The 10782-nt window shown below is 38.0% G+C and overlaps 1 protein-coding gene across 3 annotated transcripts in view; it reads left to right on the top strand.

Annotated features, from left to right (window-relative positions):
- Positions 1-7909, top strand: part of LOC102296358 (major facilitator superfamily domain-containing protein 6-A) — a 22324-nt gene extending 14415 nt beyond the window's left edge. Inside the window, exons 7-8 of one of the 3 annotated variants that reach the window (XM_005919920.3) lie at positions 1520-1523; positions 4717-4835. In XM_005919920.3, coding sequence (XP_005919982.1) covers positions 1520-1523; positions 4717-4724 — 12 coding nt within the window. In that variant the 3' untranslated portion in view covers positions 4725-4835. The other 2 variants (XM_005919919.3, XM_042219873.1) reach the window with 2 other exon arrangements.
- Positions 7910-10782: the final 2873 nt, after the last annotated feature.

Genomic DNA, 10782 nt, shown 5'->3' with positions numbered 1-10782 from the left:
ACTCTGCATGTTTAATATCATACACTCATGCAGGTCTGCTAATATGAATGCTGCTATTAGGGGTGTTAATAGCTTTAATATAGTTTAAATTCTGCGTCTGTGCTTTTCAAATGTGCCCTATAGTCCACTAATGAAAGTTATCCAAGCTTCATGACATTGGCTTTAAATGTTGTGATGAAATGTTTAAGCAAACGTATTTTCGACTGAAAGTGTTTTTAACAGCTAAACACAGGTTAAAAAGTCCAAAAGAAATCTGAGCAGAAAAATTGGGTTTCAATTTTAGGATCGATCTCAAATGGTTTGATCCTCAAGAATGAAACCAAAAGGATTGTCATTATCATCCAAATCAGCCTGTTAAAGTGCATCTGAGCCTACAGCAGGCATATTCAAAGTAGTATAACTGAAGTAACCTAACAGTTGGACATGGGTGTCTGTATGAAGCCAGCAACTGGCTGTCAAATAAAACAAAGTATAATCCAGCAGTTTTTCAGCAGTGCTTATTATTAATTTTCACATTGACCTGGAGGGTCAAGAAAATACAAAACTAAAACTACACCTTTTAATTATTATTTTTTTTAATTGAGCTTAGTTTAATGTAGTTAAGAAAAGACTCTTAGCTTCAACTTCTTTTATGTCCTGTTCCCTGATTTTCTTCAGACTTCTGCAGCTCGTCTCCTCAGAGTTTACGAATTCTTATAGAATTAACTTGTATAAAAAATTTTAACAGTGCAAATTTCAAAACTATATTTTCTGTATATCTGTTTACATGCTTAAAAACTCACAAGAACCCAAAAGTCTGAAGCCTGTCAGAGCTTCTTGTGCTGATTGTTTTATTTATGTTTTTTTTCATGTTTCTTCCCCTCACGGGTGATCTTTGCTCCTGTTCTAGCACATTTTCAAACCTACAGCATCTTATCTGCATGATTTATCATCACCATCTGCTATACCCTGTTGTTTTTGTGAGAACTGAACAAAGTCCTTAACTCAACATAGCCAAACGCCAGCGTTAATGCTTCTAAACTGATGACTTTTAAGCTGAAAACTGCCCGAGACCTGGCATTCATTATTAGATGCAATCCGGGTCAGTCCGAGGCACGAGTTGCTTTTTGTAGTGTGTAAGTGGTCAGACTGTGACTTTCAGGAAGAGATCTAAAAATAGCAGCCAGCCTGTCTGGTTAAAAGAGGATATTCCTGATGAGGAATTTACTGGCGATGCAAACAGGAGTAAAAACAAATCAGACTGATCGACAAGTATAAAAATAAGAAAACTGTTAGAAGTGAGCTCGGTCAGTTATAGACATCAGCACGATTTAAATCAGGGCAGGCTTTTGATTTGTGGACATTTTACACGGTGTGTAATTTTTTTTAATAGCCACATGCCGCTGTAGCTGCTGTATTACGAGGCGTTGTGTAATAGTAACTCACTGTTTCCATCTGTTGTGTCTGAAATGTCTCTTCTTCATGCTTTAACTCATTAATCTGACACTTCCTCCTGACTGGCTGCCCACACACACTGAAGAAAGGTGAGATGGTGTTGCGTGCAAAGGTTGATGGAAAACTACTGTGTGTGTGTGCGTCTGTGAGGTGGGGGTGTAGTTCAAGATTTTCTGTGTGTGTTTTTTCATGCATGGGGTGATAACAGTGACTCAGGCATACCTGTGTATGTGTGGGCGTGTACATGCATGTACGTCTTTGTGTGTCTGTGAACCGCCCACACCTGACTCTTGACATCATGTGATGCGCTTACATGTATGGGTTTCTCCCCGGTGATGTCACCTCCAACCCCACCCTCTGGGGGTGGGGCCTGAGGTCTGCTTTTGTGGCCGGGAGCTGATCTCTGAGCTTTACCCCTGACTGATGAGGTATTTAGATAATCTGTGCTCGGTAAAGCAGCTACTTCAGTCTTTTGTTGCTTTGATGGCACTACTGGTGTCTGCAGAATTTCCCAAAACAATATATTCTGTTTTTAAATATAATATATCTTTAAAACACAACTGTTATCGACTTTCTGGCCAAAACGCATTTAATAATTTTCATAGTTAAAAAAAATACTTATATCATTTTCTTTGCTGAGAAAAGAAGATGATATGCATAAAATAAAATTTGCCTTCTTTTTTTGCTTTGCAGCTTTCTTGTGTTATAAAAATCACATGCTTATTTTCTTAACGTTGGTGCATTTTCACTCACATACTGTTTTAGCAATTTAGACTTTTTATTGTGTGACCATAAAAGTAGGTAAAAATGTGACCTGCCAAAGTATCGCAGATGCAAATGAGCTTTAAGCTAACTCTAGTACAGTAGCTCAAATAACATTTATGTTAGTATTGTACACAGTCCCTTTCAAATAAAAATAATGAAAAAAATAACATAAATATCACCTGTTTGTTTTGGCACTCAATGTTGGCATCTTGGCCAAACAGTGAAACACTGCGTTCTCAACTAATGCTAACAAGCTTTTATTACCATAGACTATATGGGTGCATCACACAACCTGTTAATTGTGCTAAGTGACAGACTAATTGGAATATAACTCACCAAAACCACAGCATAAACTACTTGGATGTGCTGTCTCTAACTTTAGTATCCAGATGAGTTATAAAAACAAATCACCATGCATACAGTTTTTATGAAGAATTATACTATCCAAAAGAGGGGGGGAAACAGAATTAAATTTATTCCCATTTCCTTGTTGCGATTACACCACAATAACTGTGTAATGTTTAAGTTAATAATTACAATTGCAGATAAAATGATGTAATGTTTGCTATGGGAAAAATGAGCATATCTTTTTTTTTTTCCCATAATGTAGCAGTCGTGCAAGCAAATAAATCAGATTTTGTCAGAGTCTTATTTAATCAATTTGATCTGAAGATTAAATATGACTCGTAGCTGCACTTTGCTCCGAGTTTAGTTTAAACACAGTAAAATAATAAAAAAATAAAAGCCATGCTGAGCAGTAAATCCCCTATAAGGGGATAAAACACAAGATTTTCATTAAAGCTGCTTTCATCCTACAATTTTCAAATGTAGGATGAAAATTATAACAGCTTTTGTATCACTAAATTCAATTTTAACAGTTAAAATATTTTTACAAACAGATATAAACAAAAAAAAAATCTGTAAAACTGCAAAAAAAAAAACCACCCACATCTGCGAAAACAAACACCAATGATGTTAAAAATAATGGAAACATATGGTGGACATATATTTACTTTATAATGAAAAGCTAGCTTTGTTTAATATTTTGATCCTTTTTTTAATGCAGTTAAATTTCTTCATTTTCGTATCCTCACCGGCTTTTAGGGAGGTTTAAAGCTGCTACTTCTAATCATTTTTCCACAATATTTACTATCATATGACAGCATTTCATTAAATTTTCTTAATCTGTCCTTGATAAATTTAAGTTACATTAAACCTGTGTGCAGTATTCAGTGGCTGTGTGATCGCAGCTGCTTCTTATTTAAGACAGCTTCTCTTTGCCAGATGAAGGGCTAGCATTTTTAGTTACAAGTCAATGTCTTTTTTACAAGTTAAATAGTGTGGGAGTGAGAGTCTGTTTGCAATACTGGAGTTATGAAACTGTAAAACACTGCAGTAAGCTCTGGGAGTAAACACAAGCTCACATCTAGGAGCCACTTTTGTCGTTTTTGTACAATAACTTCAGGCTATTTAATGAAGTTACGTATACTATGACTATTTGGTGATTACAGGCCTTCAATATACATACAGATGCACAATTTGTAATACATTCAAGTAAATGAGATTTACTTATTTAAAAAAACATTTATGCCCTTTTTAAAAACTGAAGCCAAATCAATTTTACATCCACAGCCAAAAATCTGATCTCATGGAAAAGCATCATCTGTAGTTAAATGACAACATTCTAATGTGTGTCCAGCAGAGGAACAGGAACCAGAACTGGTATCCTGGAGGTTCGATCTGTTTTCCAATGATTTAACAGAGAAAATATCAAAAAGACCCTTTAAAGTTTCGGGTGAACTTTAAAGGATCTTTAGCATCTGAAGGGTCTCATTTTTACCTACATTTTGGTACCAGACCCATCTTCTAGTTTTTTTCCTCCTGGGTCAGAATAAATGTCTAATGTAGTCATATTTGAACACACTGAGCATTGCTTATGGCTCTAAAATGTAGAAACAACATCAATAATGACATGTTCTATATAATAGTTTTAACATCACTCGAGAAACTCATCGAGGTTGAAATTTGGTTCAAATCTTTAAAATTTAAGCACAGAGGTGTCGTTGCAGTCGTGCAGCCTCGCTAACAGTGCGGGAAATCTTTTTATTCATTAACCACCGACAAACACATTCAGACTGCACCGATGTTGCCGTCCAGCCTGAACCGTGCAGGCTGCTTAGAGCGCCTGGAACAGAGCCAGGACGAGAGAGCTGAGGTCTGAAGATGACCTGGAGGCAGTCAGAGTAGCAGAGGAAGTTCAGGGAAGGTTACCCAATTCTTAAATACTGGTCATAGTTAACATGTTATGTAAACAGCTAGTGTTAGCATTAGCACCCTTGTATCCATGTCTTTGTTGGCTAGTAACAGCTCAGGCAGGTTTTTCCTGCTAGCATTTTGTTGGAAGCAGTTAGACATGATCTAGCAGATGTAACCTAAACTGTTGTTCGGCAATTGTGCCACATGTTCAACTGGCTTCTTGCCAGCCGCCCTCAATGTTTTTGTTTCTCATGTTGCTAGGTGCATAATGAGCGGGCGGTGGCTGAGTACGAGGCGGTGGCAACTTCGCACAGAAACTCGAGTGATGACGGCGCACACCCGCCGAAATCCACCACGGAAACTCCCACGCAAGCAGACACCGCCCACACCTCACACACAGACTCTGACAAAGACCAAACGCACCCTGCGTCAGACGGAGGAGCGCCCAAAGACAATACGGTCTTCACAGAAGAAAACCCACATTGAGTGTTCATTTAAAAACTATTGAATGCACACACAGAGGGCTTTAACCCCAGTGTGTTTCATTACTGCAAAGTGACCTGTCTAAACAAGTTCATCTGTCCTCTAGTTCAGTGTTAAAATCCTGTTGTGTGGTGAAGTGATTCCTCTGCAGTTTATAAACACTGTGTCCAGATTATTCTAAAAGCTAGTGTAGTGTGTACATATGATTGTGAAATGGGGGATTATCCTTGAATACTGGAAGCAAGCTGGGAATGGTTTAATTCTAGAGGTGCAGTGGTTTCTAAACTTCATTAATGGATGGTTTTTGCAGCAGGTTTGAAACTGATCTCTGCGCACTGCAACACCTTCCAGTGGATTGTGAAGGAAATTCCTTCATTTGTAAATGTGCCTCTTGATGTGTTATTTAACTTAATTTACATTTAAAATGGGAAGAAAACTGTTGAAGTGTTTTTTAAAAGAAGTAATGATACAACGTGCAGCTTTGACTGGACGACAGCACAAATGACTTCATGGGATTTTAACTTGTGGCAGGGATTTTTTTTTTGTTTTGTTTTGTTAATTCTACTGTAATACAAGAGTTCTCAATCTGAATGTGCCGTAGATCATTTTCATGGCTTTGAATGTGTGGAGCTAAATTCACAATAAAAGCCTCTCAGTTGTGTCTGGCTGAGTGCTTTTAATTTGAAGCAGCAGCATAAGTAACTAACCGTGAAAACTACCACATACTGAATGAGAAATACAGCAAACAGAAAAGCTTTACAACAAGTTTAAATTCAACCTGTGATTACTTAGTATATAAATGAAATCAGAAACATTTTTTTAATGCACATAAAACGGAGGCTATCTTTTCTACTGAGGGCCTGCTTTTCTAAAAATCAGTGTTTATTTTTTTCTTGGGGAAGTTTAACCCATTTAAGTTAATGTATCATTTTAATGTTTCTCTAAAAGTTAACTAATGTCTGTTGTTCTGGAGCTCTTTCTACGATCCCCAAAGATTTCTGTAATTAAGAAAATGTCACCTTTCTCTTCCCTCCTCATAGAAATGACCTCTCCTTTCTCCTTGTCTTTGTAGAGTCATGATGAGGCACAACAATGTAAATTTAGAGGTAAATAACAAACAGTAAATTATACATTACATGTGCACACTTTCACCAAAGTTTTGTCTTTTTTTTTTTTTGTGTTCTTCCCCTACGTTTCCACTGTTGCACAAAAAAAGGAAACCGAAATAAAACAGTTGCATAAAATAATGAATCAAATACTGCAAATATATTGGTGAAAAAGTGCATAAAAATCAGGCAAATCTAGTTGCAGTAAAAATACACAAAGTTTATTAAAGAGAACGTGATTCTAGGGACAAGAAAAAATACAATAAATTAGATTTTCTAATACTTTGGTGATAAAAATTTGAAATAATAATAATACGCACAGCCTGTGACGGCACACCTTCACAGTGCGTGAGTAAAAATTAATTTGTGAAATTTCTTGAAGATATAGATGATTTCTCCTGTGAGAACTTCTCTGATTCTGACATGCAAATAATAAACTGGTGCTTATTAAAATTGGGTTTAATTCATTCAAGCATAAAATGAGTGTAGACAGTCTGTAACCATAACTGTACAATGAGAATGATTCAGGTTAATGCAAAGGCAACCACATGAAATATAATTACAGTTCAGGTAGTTAATGGCACTGTATTATTCGCAAGATTATCATGTGTGGTGTTAACACAATCTCCATATTTCATGTCTCAAATGTCGCTGGAAAAAGCGAATAACCGAGACATATAAGAAGACCAGAACGAGCTCCGTCACGTTCAGGGGGATGGTAAATTAGTTTGCCCCTCATATGACAGTTGACACTGATATAGCTATAATGTGGTTAGAAGAACTATCTGAAAAACTGTTTATTACAAAAACAAGTACTGTTGGTTGTTAATGTATTTTTTACATAAGCTTACAATAATTTGGTTACGTCTGTGGTCTGTCTGTTGGGAATTGCTGTAATACTTAAAACTGTATTTTTCAAATTCCTTAAATACATTTAATTAATTTTTTTCAGTGCCGTTTCAGGTTGTGGGTACCTTAAAAATGGACAGAGCTGGAAATGGGAAGAATATTTTCATTCTTGGACTCTACTAGAGTAGCTTTGTATGATTCACAGTTCAAAATAATCCGTATTTATATTAAAATGGGTCTCACTTCATCCCTTTGACCAGCCTGGGAATACACTGCACTCACTTAAGCGCTTTGATTCCAGCAAACGTGTTTCAGAAGTGTCTCTATGCTCGGGCGTAGAAATCAGATAAAGTTTCAAAATAAAAGACCCAGAAGATTACATTTCTAAAACACTCCTGATGTGATTTGAAGGCATTGCAGCATCCCACACTCAAACCTAGTGTATCCCCAGAAGGGATGACAATATGTAAGGACGTCTGCTCTTACTGATATCATAAAGAGCAAAAGAAATGATAAGATGGCATTTGGAGTTTGCGGCTCAAAAGGGTTGCTTGTACATACGTTTTGTCCATGTTTAACGTGGGTTTTGGCCACTGGAACAGAAGATGGATGCAAAAATGTAGGAGAAGCAGAATTGGTCCACATAAAGACGTTACATCCTCTACCTTTGTTGCTCCTTGACAAATCAGATTGTTGAAGTCTCGTGGGAGGAACTGCTGAGTCTGTTAATTCTCGTCAGAGCTCACTGAAGGAGCTGTGATGAAGAAGTGCCTCTTCTTAATCATCATTATTATTCTAACTTCTTATGATGCGATGTTGAGCAAAGACCCCTTTACTGTGCTACACTACACTGCCAACAGCTGACATGCTCTCTGCTTCCTGTCTTTTATTTTCATGCCAATAGTTTTCAGTATTGAGTGTTTTTGTGCCGTATGTGTAGGAAAGCCTTAAAGACGAAGCTATTCGATGTACTGTAATGATGTGCGGTCAATTAAAGGACTTTTGGAAAAGGCCAATATCACTCCTTTATTACAGTAATCATCCAGTTTTAATTAACTCGATGTAAATGAGTGTGTAAATGAGTAGCCTTATATTGCTTTTCTTTCACAGGTGTGTTTGGTGTTGAGTAATTTGAAATATTCTGGGGTATTTTTAATGTATATGAACTGCACTGAATCAAAAACCAGATATGAGAATAAGCCCCAAATTTCTCTAAAGACACAAACTGGAGAGTGAGTCAAATTGTGAATGTCTGTTAAGTTAGGAGCCTTTTAAAAAATACTTAAATGACTCATAGGTCAGTGTTAAACGGCTTAACAATCAACAAGTCATTTCTCTGAAACTGGTCGGGTAAAAGGACTGGACTGAAAATAAGTGAAAAGCAGCCAATGTCCAAAGAATAACTTTAAAAGACCACCGGAAAGTCTCGAGAGCCATTGCTCAAGGCCGCTTTAAAAAAAACAATGACAGGAAAGTCAGAGTATAAAGAAATGAGGGGTGGCTCAAGACTTTTGCACAGCACTATAACTCCACCAGTAAATCAAAAATTACACCTCCCCTTTGCTCATGAACAAGACCCAACGATACAAAAACTCCTCGTCTTGCGAAAGCAACTAATCCCAACCTAGAGTGGATACGCCACACTCAATCCGGCTGAAAACCATCACCTCAACATCTGCTGCTGACCTGACGCCCTGAGTGAGTTAGAGATGATCTACATTTTGATGAAGCCAGAAAGACCACATCACCTGAAAAACCAAACATTCCTCTAAGGAGCATGCCTTAATGTGGCTAAAATTAGTGCAATTTTTATTGCAGTAGGTTTCACGTAAGTAAAAGTAGAAATGTATATGCAGAAATCTACTCCAGTAAAAAGTACCCCAAAGGTAAAAGGCCACATGATTCCAGTGTAATCTATATGACTATTTTTCTATTGAAATGAGGGGTGTTGTGATTGATTTAAATACTTTAATGTTTCATAGTTCATCTGTGCAAGTGTGCAGGATTCACACTGAGGTATTTCTGCACTGGTGCTCAGCGTTTGTGTGCTAAAGCAGCCACTTGATGGCAGTAGTGCTCTGGTGCATTTACAGTCTTAAATGGACTCTGCCAGCCTCTATATGTGTGTGGAGGGTTATTGAGGTCGTGGTGCGCCTGCTACTGATGGGTGTGTGTGGGAGGACAGTAATAGGCTTCCTCAAAAACTAGACTATGTGCTGTTGTTAAAAAAAAAAAAGGAAAGGAAAGGAAGAAAAAAAAGAAATAATAAAATCAAAACCCGTCTTGGCACGCTCAGCCTGTCTGATATCCGTGGAGAAATTTCATCAGCCCCGGTGCTGTTGATGCTGTTGTTGTTGTTTTGTCTTGCGTGGTCCTTAATAATGAACAGTATAATGGTGTTGTTTTTCTTCTGAGGTGTCATGACCGCGAGCTGCAGAACAATGCCACACATTTTAATTCAAATGGCGCGGAAGGTCGAGAAGAGGCCGGCTTTTCTGTTCCCTGACATGTCTCTGGAAATTGCAGGGAATTACTGCAGCGCTGACCTGCAGACGTTTCCAATTAGTTGAACAAAGAGAGTCGTGCATGTTGGTCATTACTGCATCTTGCAACTTGATTATTTGACTAATGGGAGGAGGGGGTAAAAATGCAAATAAATGCTGCCAGTTTTTAGTTTTGGTCCCCAAAAGCCACATTAAAACACATTTTGCTGTAAACTAACAGCTTTCTCCTAATTTTCAGGAGTCAAATAAGGCCCTCACACCCCGAAGGTCATTTTTCACCGCCTCACCATCTTAGCATCTTTCTTTTTCCCCTAACCTGCTCCTTTGCTCTTGCTTTGTTCCCTTTAAGCTGAAGAACAAAAGCTAATGTTAATGTACATGCTACAGAGCCTCATCCAGAGCCTATTTTCTTAATTGTACCAATTACCATTGATATTAAAGAGCATTCAGTCCTGGCCAGCTGCTGCCCAGATACAACCTGAAGCTATTTTTAGTTCCCTCGCCTCACTGTGCCGTGACAGAGAGGCGAGACAGACACCCTGAGGAGGAACTGTTGAGTCAAGGTGACGACGGCGCCCGATGTCCACCGAGACTCCTTGAGGGATCAGGGACAAGTGCGCGGTCGAGGGTTGCAAATACAGCTACAAGCCTTCAGTAACCCTAACCCTGTGCTATCAGTACAATAATAGTAAAAATATTGTCTTTCTTTTTATTTTCTTTTATTTTTCTGTAAAACACAGAGTTAGGGGTTAGGATTACTGTTGCGTCTCATTATTATGACGACTCCAGAGGGTTAAAGGAGGTTTGCCGGACACATGAATCGAGTTTTGAGCCTCAAAATCTTCTGAAAAGTTCTGGCTTAAATAAACCCGAGTCTAAAAACGAGATCAAAGTGCAGTCTATCCCTAACCCTGAGTGTTGGTGAGAAGCAAAAAAAAGAGAGAAAAGGTTATGTGTCCCCTGATATCCAAGACTTTGGAGAGCAATTTTAAAAGAACCATAAATAAATAAAATCATGTCAGGGTTAGAAAAGATGGTGACTTAGACCTCATGGGATTCAGCATGAACACATTAACCCATAATCTTTGTTGTTCCAGTCCCTTGACTTTCTTGATTTTTGTGGTTGGAAACCATCAGCAGTTTGATTTGTGAGACATGCATCATATGATGTCATCAGAGACTGAATACTGTTTTGAAAATCGCAGTGAAGAAAGTAATGAGAGGATGAGTCACGCTGGCTGTCATTGCTTTAATTTAGGTTTCTTTTTCTCCCCTTTTTCTGCTCTCATATTCTAGTTTCCAGCATTTTAAAATCTGAAGTGTGTGCAGCCAGTGTCCTCCCAGCCTCTTTAAGAGACCAAGGACAAATACCCAGTCCTGAAATT

The sequence above is a fragment of the Haplochromis burtoni genome, unplaced genomic scaffold, assembly GCF_018398535.1.
Source record: "Haplochromis burtoni strain Fernald_Lab_line unplaced genomic scaffold, NCSU_Asbu1 Contig_39, whole genome shotgun sequence".
NCBI lineage: Eukaryota > Metazoa > Chordata > Actinopteri > Cichliformes > Cichlidae > Haplochromis > Haplochromis burtoni.
Note: the sequence above shows the minus strand (reverse complement) of the source record. Positions and strands in the feature narration are given on the sequence as shown.